This window comes from Solanum dulcamara, chromosome 2, assembly GCF_947179165.1.
Source record: "Solanum dulcamara chromosome 2, daSolDulc1.2, whole genome shotgun sequence".
NCBI classification, from domain to species: Eukaryota; Viridiplantae; Streptophyta; class Magnoliopsida; order Solanales; family Solanaceae; genus Solanum; species Solanum dulcamara.
This window is the reverse complement of record NC_077238.1, coordinates 79,469,651-79,490,871: the sequence shown is the minus strand read 5'-3', so window position 1 is coordinate 79,490,871 and position 21,221 is coordinate 79,469,651. Positions and strand designations below refer to the sequence as shown.

Genomic DNA, 21,221 nt, shown 5'->3' with positions numbered 1-21,221 from the left:
AATAAAAATACATTAAAAAATTGAACTATAATTGTTTAATTAAGACATTTAGAAGGGGAGCCTTGGAGTAACTGGTAAAGTTGTTGTCATGTGACTAGGAGCTCACGGGTTTTATTGATCTAAATTTATCCATCAATTTTAATTATATATAGTTTAAAATTAACTTCAAATCAAATCTCCATTTGGAATGTAAGGGGAAAAAAATTAAGATTGTTTGCTAATAGCAGTATAATATAAGATCAAAAGTCCAAAAGAGAGTAAAATTGCTCAATTTTAGATATTATAAAGGCAAATATAAACCTTTTCCTTAGCCTGAAAAAAAACCTTTAATTTAGTCTAATTGTGAATAAATAAACAAGGTCTATTATTAATTTATTTATTTTTTTAAAAAAAGAAATTCTGTAAGAACTCACTCTTTAAAATACACAATATTGAGATTCAACTATTATAACTGTTACGATTCTAAAGTAAAAAAAAAATATTTGTTATAATACTTGAACTTCGACATATCGTATTTATTCCCTTAAAAAAGTAATTTCATATATAGTTTCTTTTTTAAAATAGATAAAGCCTAATTAACTATTGAGTCATGGTGGTCAACAAGATTCTTAATTAGCCTAACATTGCAGAGTGATTCTTGTGTAGCATGTCCAATTATATTTTAGGACTTATACTTCATTATTTATTTTATTAGAATGAAAGGGGTTGATAATGTATTCCCCAATATAATTGTGGTTAAGGAAAAATTAATATAATCAACTTATTAAATTCTTAGAACTTTTCTGATTAATGATGAAGCAGTTCCACAGCTAATTATGCAATATGAATCTAAATTAACCAAGAAAATTGCAGTTGTTATGGGATATGTTGTTCCATTTTCACATTTCTTGGATTGCATTTATTGTGCATTTCATTACTTTAAATTAAATGAGCAGGTTTTCAAAAATAAAATTTGAAAAAATGAGAAGGTTCTATTGAAGGAAAATCAATTACAGTTTGTTAGCAATGAAGTTCACAAAAGAAGGTACTATAAAGTTTAGGATCCCAAAGTCAATTTTAGTTTCATGATTTCCCAATTTTACATTATTTTGGACAATATCTAAAAATATAAATAATAAAAAGAAAACCGAAGTTCCTAATTCACCTTCATGAACCTCAAAATAGTTTTTCTTTATCACTTATATTAGGGGTATGGAGTTAAAAGTGATCATGAAATAGTTCTCCAGCACACTTGACCTCCAAATGAGCAATTAACTTACCCCTCTCTTACAAAATAGCAATACCAATAGCAAGGAAGTACTTATTGAAACAAGGACTCATCATTGCCTTTATATACCGCCTTTTGGCGAGCATCTGAAATAACTAGTGAATTATAATTTTATTGTATAACAATGAAAGTATTAGATATTTAGTTCTGAAGTTAGAAATTTTACTAAGTAATGTCAATATATATAAATACACGCGTAAAAAATAAGAAAAGTCAATATATTGTATTTATGTATGAAACGAAAATTTTAATCTAATTAAATAATGTAATTTTTTAACGAAGAAACACCCCTTAGTGTAAGGTGGTTCAATCATTATGGACCAACGATTTCTATACATATATATATATATATATATATATATGACGAAATATACATATCGATAGTCTCTTAAGCATGCTAATAAATTTAATTTAGATATTCAAAAATACATGTTTTGATTGGGTTATCTAAATACGTGATAAAATGTTTCTATTACATAATTTTTATTCAAATTTTGATTTTTTTTTGTATGTGTTCTCAAGCATCTATGACGTAGATAAGTTAATGACTTAAAATATGTCACTTCCTTTAATTATATGCATTAGCCTCAATAAGCAGTAAAACTTCAAGCATATTCCACTTGAGGTTAATATGTATAATTAAAGAAGATAATAAATTATGTGGTTAAGTTATCTACATAATAGACGCTTGAAAACACACTCAAAAATTTTAAAATAAATTGAATAAAAAATATCTAATAGAAACACATTATCATGTGTTCAGATGGTCAATTAAAATATGTCATAATTCGAGTATCTAAATGAAATTTAATGACAAATTTAACAATTTTGTCCATTGATTCCACCTAAGTTTTAGTTTTTGCTCAACTGATGGCCTATTAAATTTAGGATTTGGCTCTCCTACAATGTAAGATCCAAGCAATAATTGTAAAATAGAGATAATGAGAAATGAAGAGGAATTTCATCCATTAAATTTAGTTTATATTTAATTTATTATTTGTCTTCTATTTTGCTTTTCCCTTTTCTTATTTAGATCTCTATATTTTATTTTCTTATACTTATAAAATGCAATAAAAGATATAATAAGTAGATATTTGGACTTGTATTTAATTGTAACATGAAAAAGAAAGAGCTTTTAAATTTGAACCTGAAAAATGGTATTTAGGGGTTGAAGTAATGTGAATATACTTTCACTTGAAAAACTGATCAATTTTTTAAACTTGAAAAAAATCATTTTAAGAAAACTAACCTGAATATTAGTATATGTATAACTAAACAATTTTTTATTTTTATTTTTGCAAAAGTTGAAACAAAAGAGAAGAAAACAATTTTTTTTAGGGAAAAGTGCTTTTTAGCAAGATTTTTTTTTTCACTCTGAAGTTTGAACCCGCAAAGCCAAAACCTCTAATTAAGGAAGGATACGGCTCAATATTTATCTATAATGGATTTATAAGTTAATATTTTTAAAAAAAAAATATTGAGGAAAAAACAAGACCTCATGTTAAAGTTGATTTTAGACGACTGATTATTGAGTCACCCCTAGGCTACATTAAAGCCAGCTAAGATAATATTTTGATTGATAACTCCAAGATGAGCATTTAGTGTTTTCAACCTTTTAATATTGGATGGTTTATATCAATTTATGACTTAGAGCTTTCAACTATTTTTTCACTTTTTTCAACTTCCTTTGTTATGCTATATTAGGTAGTGTCGTGGATTATAATGGAATGACTAAAAAAATTTTATTTTTTATTAGAGGTCTCGAATTTGAATCTTGAAAATTATATTATTATTTTTAATAAGAAGCGATTTCTCCTTCAATAGATTTTAGCAGCATAAATCTGAATTAATCAAGAGAATTGTTGTTGTCATAGGATATGTTGTTCCATTTTCACATTTGTTGGTTGCACTTGTAGTGTAGTTCATTACTTCAAATGAAGGTTTTGAATTATTATTTTTTTGAAGATATGAGGAGGTTCTATTGAAGGAAATCAATTATCATTTGTTATCAATTGAAGTTTCCAAAAGAAGGTACTAATAAATTTTTATTATCTATCAAGTTTAGGAACCCAAAGTTAATTTTGCGGTCATGATCTTCCAATTACTTTTTTTTTTAATGACAGAACGACAATAAATTTAGTGTAATCCCACGAGTAAGATATGAAAAGAGTAGTGTGTAAGTAGCTTTACCCCTACTGTCTATCTTGTGAAAGTAGATAATTTATTTTCAATAAACAATCAACTAAAGTAAAACATAACAAACAATAAGCTTTTTTATGACCATATATGAAAATATAAATAGTAAAAGGAAAACTAAAGTTAAGTCAACATTGAGAAAAAAAAAAGTTTTAAAATCCAAAATTTGTTCCATTCCATCTCTTTAAGGTTTCATAGACCACATATAATTTACAAGAACAATTTTCTTTAAAGGAACATTCAGAGTAAATTAATTGCAGACAATCTAACAATGAGTTGATGTCATAGTGTTAAAAGTTCACAGGAATAAAAAAGGTTAAGTGAAAAAATAAAATTAAAAAGGTCATGGAAGTTTAATAATGTTGTGGAATATTATGGAATAATAAGTCTAAGTATACACAGTATTGAGAGAAATGACAAGAATAGGGGAGAAGTACAAATATTTTCAGCACAACAACAATGACATACTCAGTGTAATTCCACAAATAGAGTCTAGAAGAATGATGTGTACACAACTTTACCCCTACTAGATAAAGAAGCTATTTTCGATAGACCCTCGACTCAAGTAAAACATATCAAAATCAATAAGAGAGGGTATAATTTACAAGATCATAAATAACTTGATAACTTGTTGCTCACAAAAAAGAATGACAACTCTTTATATATGGGAGAAAAGACTACACAATACATAATAAAAAGACCCCCTTTTGCATTTCTCCTACATCAGTTTATCTGCATTACTTTCAAAAAACAAACAATAAACTGAAACAAACTCAAACTGCTTTTTGTAATCACATGAAATAATTACTATAAAAGAGGCCCCCTCAAGAGCAGAATATTGATGATTCTCATGAGGAATTGCCTTCGATCCAAATCAACAACAACATACCCAATGTAATCTGACAAGTGGAATCTGGGGAGGGTAGGATGTACGCAGACCTTAGCCCTACCATTGTGGGGTAGAGAGATTGTTTCCGAAAGACCTCGGTTCAAAAGAAAAGTTAACTGATGTAGGATTGTAAGAAAGGAGACATCAAAATATACCTTTGATCCAAGTCAGTTGAATAAATCCATGATGCCAGTAATAGTACACATATATTTGAAATATACAAAAGGGCACAACCAACTTTTAAGCATAGATTATCTGGAAACTAAATAATGTAATGGGCACCCATTCACAAATTAAGCTTCATATATTAGAAATTAGAAGTCATAATCTAGTACAAACATACCATTAAGCTCAGTTCACTAAGTGCCTACACATTAAAGCTAAGGAACTCGTTAATTCCGCCCCATTGTACTTCTTACACGTTGCAGGACACGAACAAACTCGTGAAATAACATGAAATCTAAACTTGCATGACTGTCGATATCTGCAGCTAAATTACCTTTAGAAGAGTATGTACATGGGTTCTGGCATATGATGAAATCAAAACCACCAAAGTTCTTAATCAAGACCTCTACCTTGTTACTGGCCAACTTGTGAATGTCTTCCATCTGCACGAGTTCTCCTGTTTGTCCTGAACTACTCCACCATTGCTTGAGAATTCTCCGGTTTCTCTCAGAAGCCTCTATTGAGACAACAGCTTTTAAGCGAATACCAAGGCGATGCAACGCAACTTCTGCTCCACCAATTCCGCTATAAATTGACAACACTGTCAACCCTCCAGGGTACAGATGCTTCAATGAAGAGAGACAATAAGCCAATGTATCTATCTGGAAGCAATGTTTCAGTGATAGAAGTCTTTCCATCAAGCTAAACCCAACAATTCGAGTGTGATTTTCTGGGTAGCCAAGAATACGTTCTATTTGTTCTGGCCCTACAGCTGCCAATTTGTAGCGGCCTACCCAGACTAGATTAAATATCTGGGACTGGTAAATGACATCTCTCTGTCTGTCAACTGAAGGAAACCCCTGGGAATCACTTACTGTTCTTTCAAGCCTATCACATAGCTGAGATGTAAAAGATGTCTCAGAATTAATGCCGTTCAAGTGTTGCCTTGTATCCCATGATGGCCACCATTTTTTGCTATTGGGAACTGCTTCTTGAATCGTCATTGGTGGTTTCGGAACAATGTGAAATCTATTTTCAGTAGGAAGATTATGTACATAACCTTCTTTACGACTCAGAGCTGAGAAAAGTTGAGTATGAACAAATTCTGGCTCTATGGCATACAAAAACTGTGATATTCTTACCCAAGATTCATGAGATAAGTTCATTACATTCCCATAAAAGAAATAGGGAGCTTTAGCCACCATCTTATCAAGGCTCCTGCATGAATTCGGCATGGATAATTTCTGCGTGTCTTGGCAATCCAGAACTCTTGATCTTTGGTGAATCGCTCTTCGAGGGACTTTAGGCCTGGTGGTATTAAGCCCTAATATTTCTTTCCATGCAGGGCCAAGGGAACTGTTAAAGGCTTCATCATACTCCGATTTCGGTCTCTTTAAATTGTCTTTCTCATCAATATAGTTCTCCTTTGGCCGTTTCCCTTTAAGCTTTTCTAGTAGGTCAAGTTCTCTAGATTCAGAGGTATCCAGACTATATTCCTCTTTCTTAACAGCTACTGGATGAAAACCAATTGAACCATTCCTGCCGAGAGAGTTTAAGAGATGCTGCAAGCAGATGAATAAAACAAAATAAATTAAAAAGGGATTCTCAAACAGCATACTATAGGAAAATGAGATCTCAGATAAATAAAAGGTATCAAAACATCTGTAAGTCATTTGAAAAAATGCAATAGTTTATCTAAATTAATCTAGTTGTACTCTAGTTTCTTCACAACTTTAAGCATCAGAAATGCAGTAGATCAAAGCATGTCAATAATTGATGAGCAAAACTGTAGTCCATGTATGAATTCTAACAGACACTTCGTGCAAATAATCAAAGAATAATCATCCCCAAAAAGTGTCTTTGCCTAATAGCTGATAGTGAACTACAGCTGCAACCACACCACCATAGAGTTTCACTAAGGCAAGGCTGTGAGTGGTTGTCGCATTTGCTTGAAACCTCTTTGATTTGCTATTTCCTATTTTTTTGTCCAAAACGAATTGAAAAGCAAGCTATCCAATCAACAAATAAGCATTACCAAAAATGTTAGTTTTATGACACTACGAAAACAAAAAAGGAGACAATTAATTACCTTGTCCATTCTTCTACTACTACTAGGATCTATAATCAAATTTGCAAGCTCTTCAAGAGGAACTTCAGAACCTAGAAGGCAGAAGATAAAAGCTAAAAGAAGCATCCAATTAATAAACTTGACTGAAAAAGAGAACTTGAAGACACTAATGACATATTTTACCAAATCAGAAAGGCTGCAGTAAAAATATTATGATTTCAACACGTAACCAGTTAGCGGAGGAATAGACACTAGCAAAGAACATAATTTGCTCACCAAACTTCTCAATAACTGTGGAAACTTCATTCTCAGAGAAACCCATTTCAAGCAATTTCAATGTCTTCTCCATGGTCCCAAACAGAGCCTCAGTTGTGCATTCCTAGACAACAAAGTTGGTATTAATCAAAGCACATACACTGCAAATTAATGGTAGTCATACAGGAACTAAGGCATTTGGCTCATACAGTATGAGCAGGTTAGCTAGAAAAATTTTACTCTTAAATTACACTCACGTCAGAAAGGAGGAAAGGACAACGAAAGACAGTTACATGAAGCAGTTTATTTTTTGCAAGTTTGATATTCACTCCAGGTACATGACAAAAAGCCTTCTATAATAAATTCTAATGACATTTGATTCAAAGGACCTTTTTGTCCATATTGTGACTACATGATTATTTCAATACATCTCTTTATCGATCTACAGTCTAAGCCCCGTAAATTTATACTTTTGATTTAAGCTAATTCAGGCTTAAAATGTTATTGCTAAAAGCAAGCCTGGGGATATGGGACCCACCACGAGGGTAACAAGGTCATGAGAGTGATTGAACAAACCAAGATGCGTGTTGAAGTGTTTGTGCACAAGTGCGAAAAGCCAAAATGCGAAGGAAAGAAGAGGACCCAAGTTCCAGCTTGAGGCGCCCCAGGTAGCGCCATGCATATGCGAGGGTAGCACGTGGAAGGGTGTGTTACACGTGGGGTTGGACACACATGCTAGAAAAGAACCCCCGCGGGCGGGGGAGGGGGTGGCAAATACGACGCCAGGAATGTCTTGTGGCTGAGCATGAGGGACCTGGGCTCATGACAGTGCGTTGGCATTGCAAAGGAGTAAATCGTGACCCGCGCACGACGGGAGCCTCGGCGCCAGAGAAACTTGACCTACAAATACAAAAGCGACGGGGAAAGAGAAAGAGATGAGATATTGGAATTGGAATTAAATTCTAGGGAGTAGGACGAGCACTTCTCTCATAAGTACACTTCAAGGTAGGTATCTATGGTGCATTCATGATTATAATAACACTTATTAAATGCAAGATCTAATACTTAAATGGATCAAAATCCATAGGAATCCACGAAATTTCAAGAATCTCTACGAGGATCCTAAGTTAGGATATTGAACCCAAACGGTAAAATCTTTACCCCATATTCAAATTCAAGTATGAGATAGATATATGCAGGGTGTAATTGGTTCAGGATGACCATTTGAATAAGAAGATATCAAGTTCTTGAATGGGTCTTATGAACTAAGATTTGTGGTAGATAGCTATGGATAGATAATTGATGGAACTAGGTGATTAATGTCTAGTACCTATTGTATTGTGTAGATTAATTCTTGTTTAAGTCAATCGGAGCGCAAGGAGCTATGCTAGCTTCGAGACACTCGAGGTATGTTGAGATGAACCTTTCCACAGAATTGTTCTACAAAATTACATGTCTTCTAAGTGTAGCTATATGACTATTGGCTTCTAAATTCTTAGTGTATAATTGTGGTTGACAAGTAATTATGCACTATCCATGTTTTTCTCATAAATTAAGGCTTCAAATGCTATGCTTCACATGACCATGATTGCGTTGAGGTTTAAATGAGAATGATTATGATATTCGAGGTTTAAAACCTGAAAATGACCTTATGGTTTGTCAAACGATTATGAGATGGTATAAGATAGATATATGGCTAATGAGCCTAAGCTTACTGTTTATTGAAAAAGAGCCAAAGGTTCCAAATGAAATGAAATGTTTTGGGAGTCTCCTTGGAATAAATGAGAGGTATTTATTAAAGGGTATAGAGTCATCCACTAAAGTCTTGAGCAGCGGTGTAGGATCAGATCCCAAAGATAGTAAGTATTTTCTTTCTTATGAAAGAAAGTCTTTTTCACACCTTCACCTTATTCTGCTCTCCTTAGCCTCCGGCTTGGCCGCTTGGGCGTGGTGAAGCAAGATCGACCCCAATAATCATTTTCTTGTTCTATCAAGAGGGTGCTATTGCTCCTTTCTTTTTTTTCTTTTTCTTTATTTATCTCCTAGTATTTTACTGACGTACCCAAAGCTACACGTGATGATGTAGGACTATGGTTGTAGCCATTGGTTTGGCAACTAGATAATCTCCCTTGGTTGGGATTAATGAAATGCTAGCAAATAAATGTCGAACCACACAATATTGTGGTGAGATGGCTTAGCCAATGACCAAGATTGGACTCCACATTGTACACATAGTGGTTTAATGAATATGTCCGTGACTAATAGAACTCCAACTAAAAGTTAAGTCTGTTTAAAGTTCAAACACTCTAATGTTTTATGAAATCAAATGATATTGTTTGAATTGCATATTACCTCTTCATGTTTTTCTTTATGTGTCTTGTCCCATTTTATGTGAAGGAGTCGACGATACAGTCAACTATTTGCTGTTGTGTACTCACGTCCCTTCGTAGGGGTTATGCATCTCTTTAGTGGATACAAGTGTTGATACTTTGAACAATGTGGGCTCTCGCTAGGCACCTCCCTCATCCTCCGGTCATTTGATGAGCCTCATTCTATGTTCGGGGTGTTCCTTTGATAATATAAAGATTCGCATTCTTTTGGGTATAGTCGGAACCTTGTCACCGGCATTTCTTTTATTCATATTATCATAGAGGCTCCATAGGCACAATGAGTCATATAATGTCTTTTGACATTCTATTGAGGTTTCATATGACATTTATGAATAACTATTTTGTATTTATAGTTTTACAAGTTTATGAAAAGCTTTAGGTTTTTAACTTCATGCAAGAGCTATGTTTATTAATTCATGTTAAAGTTGGTTCGCTCGGTCAAAGTTAAGGCACCGGGTGCCAGTCCATCCCTCCCAGGTTTGGGGACGACACCCAACTAAATTGGATGATCTGTTCAGTTAATGTAACTTTTTTTTTTCTCTTTTTCATGAAGTAAGAAATTTTGTATAGGCATAAAGAAGACGCAAGAAGTACAAAAGTGGAGGAAAGAGTCAGTTTTGACACACAAAAAAAGGCTAAGCTAAAGTAAATGAGCTGCCAAAATCCAACAACTTAATAGGGAAATATATAGGGGCTAAATATTGCCAAAGACATCTAGCCTTAAGTGTGGGGGAGGAGTTGATATCACATCAAAACATATGCAATTCCTTTCTCTTCAAACACGCCAAAATATCAGTTACTGTGACTTCTGCATATTCTTGAAAGGGTATCTTGTCCGCTTTTGTAACTCTTCTAATGTTCCATAGCTTTTTCTCCTATAAAAGGCTCAAAAACAAGTTCACACAAATCACTAACCTTGTTCCTTTCTTTAATCTCAACAACAGAAACATCATCATCATCATCTTTTTTGTGATTCCCAGCAATTCGAGCTGCAAAAATTAAATCCACTAGTTCGTTGACAGGAGCAGCTTCACCTGCATACAGCATGAGGAGTACTTGATTTAGATGATTGTCCATTTAAAGGCAAAAGAAATACAGAATAAATTTAAGAGTAAAAAGATCTTCAATGGCAAACTATGAATTATTGCATGTATATTTATGTTCTACAAAAATGTGATTTACTATAATGCGGCAATTTGGACACAGAGAAACAAAATAACAACTACTACTACTATGCCTCAATCCAAAACTAGTTGGGTTCAGCATAAGGTCTGCCGCACCAGTTAATGTTAACCTATCTGCTTTACGATTCTAACTTCCAACCTTCCCGTTGGAGTCATTAGTCTCTAAGGATTGTGATATGCTCTTGTTGAGATATTTTATCCTGCATTACACAATGACCGTGAAATGTCCACCAAACTTCTCTGACTTGTTCCAATTTCAGCTCAAACCCCAGTCAACCGAGAAGTGCGCAGGAGAATAAAACAGAGTGGCAAAAAGGTGTTTGTATATGCTGGGCATTGTGGAAGGAAAGGACTCAAAGGTTTGAAGGCAAAGCTGCTGCTGTGTATATTTTGAGGAACAAACACCAAGGGCTCTTGGCGCTCTGGTGTAAATAGGAAACTACAGATGATGGGAACAGCATGATAGATTTTATTAGTTCTGCTATCAGAAAATTTTATTAATTTCTCACTGAGGTGATTTTCGCAAAGGGGCCTCCCCTTCTTTTGTACAGAAGTACCCCTTCTTCTTGTAAAAAGGTCTCCCCTCCTTTTAAAATGTACAGCACTTAGTGCATGGCTTTTACTGTGAACAATACTTCTACTTATCGATTCCTCCCACCCACCCACCCAAAAAAAAAAAAAAAGTGGCCAGAACTTGAATTTCTCCAAGTAACATAGTTGAGAGCCCCAGGTAATCAATGGACTGCATTACTTCTGTTTAATATAGATATACAAGTTTTTGCATGCCATATCAACAGAAAGAAAAAAAAATATTGAATGAAGCGACTGTTCATAGAGGGAAAAAAATACTCCACATTGACGTCGTTCTCAGAACTCAAGGAAAGAGGTTCCATCTGTCTCTGTCCTCCCTTTTTCTCCTTTTTAAAGTAAATACAATGAATGATGCCAATAGAGAAAAAAGTCATCAAGATAAGGATGCTCTCACTAATTCTTAGATATGACATTATACAAAAGAAATGAATAGGGTCGTGTAGTCCTTAATGCATAGTTTTTTCTCTATGTAGTCCTTCAACCATTATCTCTACTTATCACTAGTCCTTCAGTTCTATATGCCGAAGAGAGAACTTTTAACTATCACAAGTAATATGCCACTCACAAGCTTTTTTTATGGGTCAAAACCTAGAAAACAAAAAGGAAATGTGAATGTGCATGCATGTGTGTGTGCGAGTGTGTGTGTGTGTGAGAGAGAGAGAGAGAGAACATAAGTCCATTTGAAGAAATATTGAATAAATTTGGAAATGAGAAAATTAGGAAGGAAGAATAAGTCCATTTGCATGAGCAACGCATTGAGAAGGACAAAGACAAGAAGTTCATAGAGGCGGATCCACAATTTGAACTTTATGTGTTTGAGATGACACTTAACCCCCAAACGATTTGAGTTAGTGGGTTCAAAATTTAATATTTATATATATTTAATAGATTTCTTAACATATATACAGGGCCTGTGCCAAACCTATTGTGTTCAGCTAAATCCATATCTTACCTTGTACATCCGACCCTCGAAGATCAGGTAACACAATTTCGAAGTAAAGAAACAGGAACATCTTGGCTCTACTTAATGCTAATAGGTCTGATTTGTGATTTTGATTTCCTGTGTTTTTTTTTCTAGAGCTACTAGTCTACATGACAATGGTGATTGGTAATATTCATCCATTGAAATCTCTCCTTCCTACATTCAGAAGCTTTACTAGGACCATCGGACATATACTGCAATATTTCTCAATGTTATGCTCCAAATGCCTTCACAGGTAACAGAGAGAACAGCAGAAACAAGGAGCAGGGAGAAAGACCAAAGAATTTTCTGGACTTCTCTCATTGAATATCATTGACACTGAAGTCTACAATCTTCGATAGGCTCTAAAGAAAGGATTATAAAAGAACAAGATGTTCTAGGCCACAGGAGTAACAAAACATCTGAATTTGGTTCTGCTAAATGTCACATCAAACTTTGACACAAAGACGCATAAAAACATCAAATGAGATGGGATTGACTGTATGGCACAACTTCAGAGATGGGAAAATGACAGATCACTTAGTCCTGTAACTTTTACTGGACTGACTAATGGTCAAACAGCTGGGACATCAGTTTAAGGAAGCAACTGTGCGGCAAGGTGCAAGAATGGTGCGGGTAGTGGAGTAGAGTGAAGAGAAGCTGCAGCAGGCTCAGGGCAGGGAGGAACTAGGGAGCAAAGGTAAAGAAGGAGAGACAAAAGTACTGCTAACTCTCTCAGAAGACAGAAATTCAGTGGCGATGTGGCCAGGGAAAGGAGAGAGCAACTAGGAGTAGACTGGGAAGCAACATGATAATTGAGAGATGAGACGTCTCAGAGGAGTAAGGGCTAATATGGGTGTGGACTTGGAGGGTGAAAGGGCCATAGAAGGAGAGATGCAGGACTGCCCTTCAGAGAATTAAGAGGAAAGAACAAGAAACTTATCAAAAACGTTTAAGATTGTTGAGTTCTTTACATTTTCAAGTTTCGCTTCCTAGAAGTAACACAATTCTTATGTGACCTGCCAGAAAATGCAAATAAAATTACTTTATGATTTATGATAAGCATAATAGAACTGCAAGGACTAAAAAGAAAAATCATACTTCAAGGAGTAAATTGCATATTTAGAAGCCTTAATGGATTTCTGCTACCATTTTCTCTTTTTTCTGCTCATGGTTGCATTGCCTGGAGAACTGGATAGACCAATGTTCCAAAATCCAGGAAAACTAATATAGTAAACAGCCTTTCTCTGCGACTAGAACATTGACAAATACAAGCATAAAGACTCATGCTCAGACTTCACTGTCATCTATGAAGCACGGTTAGGAGGATTCTGCTAAGAAAATACAATCATATCCCTAGCCAGTGTACTGCCTTTGCACTTTCTTAGTGTCAGGCTGCTTTGTTTACAATAAATTTAATGCTTGCCAACTTTTCCAAAAAAAGAAGAGATGAGAACCACAATGCAACAAGACAATTCCAAGAGCATTTTTAAAAATACAAAAAATTACAGCTATTTCACATACCAAGTTTACCAATTGCAAATTCAACTTCGTCCAAAGAGAAACTCATTGCCAACAAAGATACTCTCTTGTCATCACAAACTCCAATACAGGGATCAGGCTCCTGCAACAGAAAAAGGTGGACACAGCCCAAGCGGCATTCCTTGTTATCCTTCTTAATTCAAATATAATCTCAAAAAAATAGGCTAAGAGCCTCAAGCATATTATCCGCAGTTTTCATTGTGTGGCTTTTATTCCTATACGTGGCATACAGAGTGAAAAGGGATATGCACAAGTCTGAAGTCCACAATCTTTTCTACATCTAGTATGAAATAGCAATATCCATCAGTGTGAAAAGTAGGGGTACACATTGATATTGGAACAATGATATTCTTTAGCAATGACCAATTTATCAATAAAGTGAACAGCCCATTCTTGTACCATAGGCTTTTTATGCTATGCACCACGCTGAGCCAGACCAACCACTAATATACCATACTCTTTAGAGTTTCTTTCTAACTTCATTTAAAGAAATGGTTTTGAATAAGGAAACAGACAATTCTTTTATTTCTTCTTTCACTGGCGTGAATCACCTCTTGTAATAATGTGTTTTTTTCCTTAAGCTGGAATGTCCCTTCTATCCACCTCTGATTGAATAGGGAACTTTTTCCCTGATCTACAAAAATGACTAAAACGACCTATCCAGTAGCAAAAATTGCATCTGTTTGCCTCTATCTCCAAGGCAGCCAAGTTTCATTGGCCCTTTTATTAGTTGGCACAGGTTTCATTGGCCCCTTTTAAGTCACAAGTCCCTCAACCTTTCGCACTTGAACTAACCAGTAATCTTATTTACATTCTTGAGGGGCCACTTATAGACCAATGCTTCTTTATAAAAGTTATGGCCAAACCAAGTGGGCGTTTCTTCCTTTCCTTACAAGTCTAGACAGTTTTTAGTTCTCCATTATAAATAACTACAAGTGCTGCAGCTTTCAGATGGCTCCTTCAATCTAATTACCCAGCACTTTAGTTCAAACATATAGTGGAAATGACAGCTAATCAGGCATTTGTCAATGATGTGCTACTGACAGCAATTTTCATACAACTATAAACAGGGTATGTTCGACAGTATCGATTCAATATAGTGATGCATATGCAATACACATTTTCAAATGCAGTAACCATAGAGTGGATATATTGACTGAAGTATGAAGCTTAGAGAGCACTAGGATAAAGGAGTTAGTCAGTATCAAAAAGATTATAAAATGTACTATCTTAAGAAACCATATTGAGCATTACGCATACTAATATCACAGCAGTTCACAATGAATGTCATAAATTACTACAGACTACATACTATTCATTTCAAATGGTAAGTAGTAACCAACATTTATAGAAAGCACATAACTCACACCACGTAGAACCATATTACTTTACCTCTTTTATATGTACATCACCATCATACTTGGCAGAACTGTTTATGTCCTCATCATCACAAAACAAGCTATCCAGAGAATCTGATGATTCTGCTCTAGGAGGATCCTATTAAACACACAAACCACAATCATTCTCGTTATTCTGAGGCAAATCAAGAACTTAGTGCCACAATATTCTGCATCCATGATTAGCACAATTTGTGAAGTGAAACTATATTTTTAGTGAACGCATCAAATCTACTTCCTTTTGTTTCTTATGTCAGCTCTAACAGAAGAAGAAACTTGAAAAGAGGAAAATGGAAGAAACTCAAGAAAATCAGCCAACTATGTGAAGCAGAAGCTGTCCTATGAAAACATGAAAAGAAATTGTACAGATGCATCACAAAATGACTCAACATCAAAAGCAAAGAACTTAAAAAACATTGGAATTATAGAAAATAACAGGAGCTAAGCTAAGTTTGAATCCGGGTGGTGTATTTAAGAGAAAAAACTGAAAACTGAACCATTTTGCTTGGTGAACATGTGGGCTCATAGAAATACTTTTATCTTTTTTGTTGTTGAAGAACAAAAGTAGAGAACTGAGAAAAATCGTATTGAAAAGACTAAAAGTAGATCCCTTGTAACTTTTTAGTGCATATATGTCTTGACCTTTTAATTATTGGACAGCATTTTGGGGCAAACCAAAAGGGAAAGATACACATCCAATTAGGGAGATGACCAACATACTTATTTTTGTTGTTTATGATCTGCAAAACAATTGCATTGTAGATAACCTAAAACTCAGAAAGTATTGCTGACATTTGCCAGAGTACGGCTCACTTTACCACAAGCAGACATTTGTAGAGGGGCACTTAATAGCTACCTAACTAGACACCGAGGACCCAAGAAGTAGTCATTTTATTTGTCTAACTTCTTAATAGACTAAGTTATCATTTATTCTTTTCTCGGGAAATAAACACCGAAAAAAGAAGTTGTCATAAGAAGTTTAAAGTTGCCAGAAGTTAAAAGGTCTTGAGGGTGAAAGACAGCTAGACAAAGAGGAGTAGCACTTTGCATCAACACATTATTTCAGGCAAGAAATGAGCAGAATCAAAGAAGAACCAGAAGTACCATACATTAAAAATAGTTACTTACAGAAATTGCAAAAAGAGTCTCCAGTAACAAGTCAATGTTGTCTTCACCTAGATTGAAAAGAAAATATCCCTTCAAAAATTATTCAACTGCAATAACAACCAAAACTTATAAAGAAAACCTATGAGTTGGTATTCTTTTTTCTTTTTCCTTTTTTAAGGCGATACATTTGGTGCTTTTTCTCCAAAATTCAGTAGAAAACTATTCGCCAACACAATCTCGCAATAGATTAAAACAGAAGTTACTGCCCACTACATACCATTATCCTCAATTGCCTTATCAACAAGTGATGCCTCAAAACCCATGGTCAGAAGAGATGACCTCACATTGCTGCCTGATGAGCTCGCAATATTGTCCTACAGATGCATTAGCAGCACAAAATGAGATGATACAGAGATGATGAATATTAATGCTACCACCTGATGGTAAAACCATATTACCAAGGAATTGAAAACTCAGCTAAATGCATTTTTCTTTCCTTACCCCCATAGGCGTTGTATATGTGTATAGAGATGGAAATTCGCAATATGGATCTTCAACTTTAGGCATGATTCCACTCACACCTTCAGGCTTCGAAGAATTTTCACTATCTGAGTATTCACACTAGAGCAAAACAAAGAATGATTAAGAAAGCAGCAACATAGTAGCACCATACATATGAAAATTTTCATATGTATACCATTTTAATGTGAAATAGGAGGGGCCAAAGCTAGAGAATTGTCTCTTATGTGCCACAGCAAAAGCATAAAACAGTGCTTTTCTTGAGCCTGTTGCAGCATGGAAAAGTAATATCGATTAGTTGAAACACAAGGGTAGAGAATCAGCAAACAATCCTGCAGCCAAAAACTACTGAGTCATTCAAAGCAAACATTGAGGATCATGTAGCGAACCCCAACTTACTTATGCTTGAGGTATATTCCTTATTGTATTCAAAGAAAACACTGCAGCACAGATTTATAAAGCAAATTGGAAAAGCTCTGGCCAGTTTTCTTTTTATATTTTACCAATTGGGCAATAGAGTTTGAAAGGTGGTAACATGCAATGAAGCAGGCCAAACACTTGATAGGCCTAACTCCCCACTGAGAACATTATGAGACTTTCACCTCGTACAGGTCAAGTAATAAAAACCCAAATACTAGTCATAAAGAAAGTGTAAACTTAGTTTGTTCTTCTTTTGGTGTAAACAGAATATGTGGCGGGAAGTAGGATATTTAGTATATTTAATTGGCAATTTATAAGGTCATAGGTTTTTCCGACAGGGGCTTCTGTACCTTTTTGCTGTTTGTAAAGGTTTCAACTTACCACCTTTTTGGGGATGTTAGTTTTTTACTATCAATACAAATTTTACCTTCTCAAAAAAAAATTAAACTTTATTTAGTACCCGTTTGTCCATAGTTATTGCAAGAACTTTCTGGGAAATCTTTTGGCAAAATTTGTTTGGCCATAAAATTTCTCTTAGTTTTTTTTTTTTTTTTTGGGGGGGGGGGGGGGGAACGGGTTCTTTGGGCCAAAATATAGTTATTGAGTTCTTTTACAATTTTAAAACTTACCCTTTCACCTCATTAAACACAATCATGACCCGGAAATGCATGCTCACCATGAAGAGATTGTTCATAGAATGTGAGAAGATTATATTAAAGAACAGTTAATCCCAATCGTTGTTATTATTTAATTTTTTGCACCAAGGATCTTAGTGACTAATTGTAATTTGTCAAACTATATTAGCTGATAATTGTGTTATTAGTAGTTTTTAATAAAATGTCGTGTTATGATTTTTGGACAACGTATTATCCAGTTCTTTATAAAAATGCTAACTTTGTGGCAAACTTATAAGTATTTTTGATAGTTTTTAGAACTTATAGGTATAAATTATGTTTCATGTTTTTTTTTTAAAAAGAGTGAAACTATTGCTGAAACTTCAACCCGAACTTCACCAAAATCTAGTTTCCCAAAAATATATGAAAATCTATGGCCAAACACTGGCCTAGTTTTGACTGAATCTTCCCCGGAAAATCCTAAAGCTATTCTATGTGGCAATAATACCAAAATATCAAGCTGGTGCAGTCGTCTTTTCATTATTTCAATACCCAAAACCATTTTTTTGTGCAACACGGTGTATATTCATATCTCAATTAAAAGTGATTAGATGAACTAATTAATCATTGTAGTCCAAATCAATTCCAACCAAGTTCTTAGGAATAAGAGAGGGTTGATCCGACCTCTTACTAACGTGATTTTCTGTTTTGCAGGTATTTTAACTATGGTGAACTCATTGTTGAAAGTCCAATGTGTGGTATTATTATCCTTGGATGCTCATTCTATTGGAAAAAATATACATGAGTACACTGTAGAATGGAAGATGCAATGGAGTACACCTAAACAACTACCACTAAGAAGAATACAAATAAATCGAACACAGAAGAAGCACAGAGCAACGAGGAAGGGAAAAAAACAAATTTAAGAGTAAAATCTTCTCAATACAACACATACAGCAGCAGAGAAGACACAATTGAGCAGCCAAAAACAAGAATGAATAACAATTACAACAGCAAAACAAGATCAGAAAGGACTGAGGAACAAAGGCATATCCAACAAAAATAGGGAAATCAAAGAGGCTGTTGACGGAGTTGAATAATCTAAAGCTTCGCCACCAACAACAGAGAGAGAAGACACTGCTAATGAGCTTCAATATCAAGATAGGCACACATTTCTTGACATTTTCTAGCTCTAAGCACAGAACAACGAGGAAGGAACAAAATCAACTTAACAGCAAATTTCTTCAATACAACACATGAAGTATCACAGAAGAAAACGCAGAAATCAACATACCAAAGAACAAAGGCATCAACAGAAATTGGGGAAATCAATGTTCAACAAAGAATTCACCTAATCCAGTAAAAAAAAACGCCTAAATATTCCACTACCTGCGCAGCGGTGTGTAAGTCAAATAAACCATTTCAATTTTGAAATTTTACACAGGCCTAAACCAACAGCTCTAAGAACTCATGATGCCGGTAATTTCCGGGGAAAAAAAACAGCTCCAATTTTTCGTGTTCAAAATGCATGATATTTGAATAAAATAAACGAAAATTGAGCATATACTAAACTTCACCGGCGGAGAGGAGAGAAAGGTAAGCTGACCTTTAGCTGCGGCGAAAACTAATCGGAGTTTTTTCACCGGAGAATGAAATTCAGGCTGAGAGCTTAATTCAGCTGATGAAAACAAAATATTGGAGTTCGTGAACTTTTTTTCGGTTACAGCATTTTTTTGACCCATTTCACCAGACGGGTCACGGACTCAGCACTACGAGACGGGAGATCAACGGCTGAGATTAACTTGGGACAAACGTGTACGGATAGATGTCCCTCCTTACTACAAAGTACTAAACCTAGTCCAAAGTTGTGAAAAAACTTTAGCCACTCTGACTCGAATTATCTGTTATGATTTTTAAAAGTAGTTGTGTTAAATTATTTAAATCTCATCTATTATATTAAAAATAAATATTTATTTTTAATTGTATATTTTAAAATATCAAAAAATAATTTATCACTTAATTTTTTATTTTTTATTTATTTTTTAAAAAATCTATTTCTATTATTAACTATAGTCATTTTTTAAAGCATTAATTTATATATTTAAGTCAATATGAATTTGTTTTTGCATACTTTAAATTCTTATAATTTGCCTCTGATAGATTAATTCTAAAAAAAAATTATTTGAATTTTTCTCAAGATTTTATGCAGTAGTACATGCCTAATTTATCTTCATTTTAAACTCTCATTATTAGTGTTAAAATTGCAAGTAATTTCTTCAAATCAAACATGTTTTTATTCCTCGAATATCATCATTTTCATAAGATAAACATTTACCCATTTTATTTTTAAAAAAATATTATTTTCAGTTTGATTATATTTTGTTGTGACGATAAATAAAGCTCAATTAAGATACTAAATTTTATTTTATTTTTTTATTAACCATGAATTTTTAAAATAAAAATCAGAAAGTGTTTAGTACAGTACCTGATGGGGCATCCCCATAGCTGAAAGCTGGATCATGATATAGTCATGAGTGTTAAGATTACAAAATAAAATACTCATATTGAATACGGTTCCATCAATATCCACTTGCAAAGCTTTCCTAGCACATATCGATGGAACTTCCAAAAAGATAGGAGCATCGTGATTTTCTTTCTTCCCTCACTCCGCTACCTTACTCTGCTTCCTGTACACATGTATCGGTGCTGAGATTCCTAACTGCTCCATCAACAACATGCATTCGAAAATTATGTTAGCATAAGGGATGTATCCAATTCGATGCATTGAAATAATATTTGTGGAATCTGTATTCAGTTCTAACGGTGTCAGCTCCTATCGTCTGGCTAGTTTTAGGCCATGAAGAAGTGTGTGTAGTTCAACTTGTGTGGCATTCGTATGTGCAAGTTTTTTGTTGAAGCCCTACAGCGACTGACCATGTTGATCTCTAATCACACCTCCTATTTCTCTTAGGTCTGGATCAGTGCATGTTGATCCATCTATATTGAGTTTATAAGAACTTTGCCTTGGCGAATTTCATTTGACTTGGATGTTCATCTTTTTCAACTTCCTTTGCTCCCTTTCCCTGACTATCATGTGCTCTTCAGAAGCAACTGCAATGACACGATTTATTTAAATATGGTGACCATTTTTATTGAAGACATTGTCATTTCTCGATTGATCTAAAAATTTCACACGCTGAAGGACATTACAGAGTCCCAAGGCAACCACTAGTTAAATTGCTTGTGCTTTAAGGAATTTCAGTCGTAGTCTTATCAGCATTCATAGAGGAGGTATTTATGATTGCATAGGGTTTACTCTTTAGGGACAAATTGTGCCAATAAGTTGTTGCTTTGGGGCACAAAAAAAATTATATGACTTATATCCTCTTTTAAATTTGGTTGAAACTTACTTATGCGGATTTGTATCTTCATATCGTCAATTTTATGTCGCTTTGTATCGAGCAAAAAAATTAACTATAAAAAATATTAATTCGACCAGCAACAACACGCAATATATGATGATCATTATACTTATAATATAGTATATAGTTAAAATATTAAAAAGACATTCTCTTAAATAGTTGGATTGACTATAGAATAGACATTCTCCTCAATTTTATGTCGCTTTGTATCGAGCAAGAAAATTTAACTGTAAA

The 21,221-nt window shown here is 34.3% G+C and overlaps 1 protein-coding gene across 1 annotated transcript; it reads right to left on the bottom strand.

Moving 5' to 3' along the window:
- Nucleotides 1-4,637: 4,637 nt before the first annotated feature.
- On the bottom strand, nucleotides 4,638-19,293 carry LOC129880930 (probable inactive DNA (cytosine-5)-methyltransferase DRM3). Its single transcript, XM_055955202.1, has 11 exons — nucleotides 19,172-19,293; nucleotides 16,710-16,797; nucleotides 16,514-16,633; nucleotides 16,290-16,386; nucleotides 16,034-16,080; nucleotides 14,901-15,005; nucleotides 13,491-13,590; nucleotides 10,146-10,264; nucleotides 6,862-6,964; nucleotides 6,607-6,677; nucleotides 4,638-6,079 (listed from the first exon to the last, which is right to left on the bottom strand). Exons 2-11 carry the CDS (start codon nucleotides 16,710-16,712, stop codon nucleotides 4,745-4,747), a joined length of 2,100 nt encoding a protein of 699 aa, XP_055811177.1. The 5' UTR covers nucleotides 16,713-16,797; nucleotides 19,172-19,293; the 3' UTR covers nucleotides 4,638-4,744.
- Between the last annotated feature and the right edge of the window lie 1,928 nt (nucleotides 19,294-21,221).

Coding starts and splice junctions, on each gene's coding strand:
- LOC129880930 (XM_055955202.1), bottom strand. Junction 16,387..16,513: donor CATATACAACGCCTATGGGG/GTAAGGAAAGAA, acceptor ATGCATCTGTAG/GACAATATTGCGAGCTCATC. Junction 6,678..6,861: donor CACAGTTATTGAGAAGTTTG/GTGAGCAAATTA, acceptor TCTGCCTTCTAG/GTTCTGAAGTTCCTCTTGAA.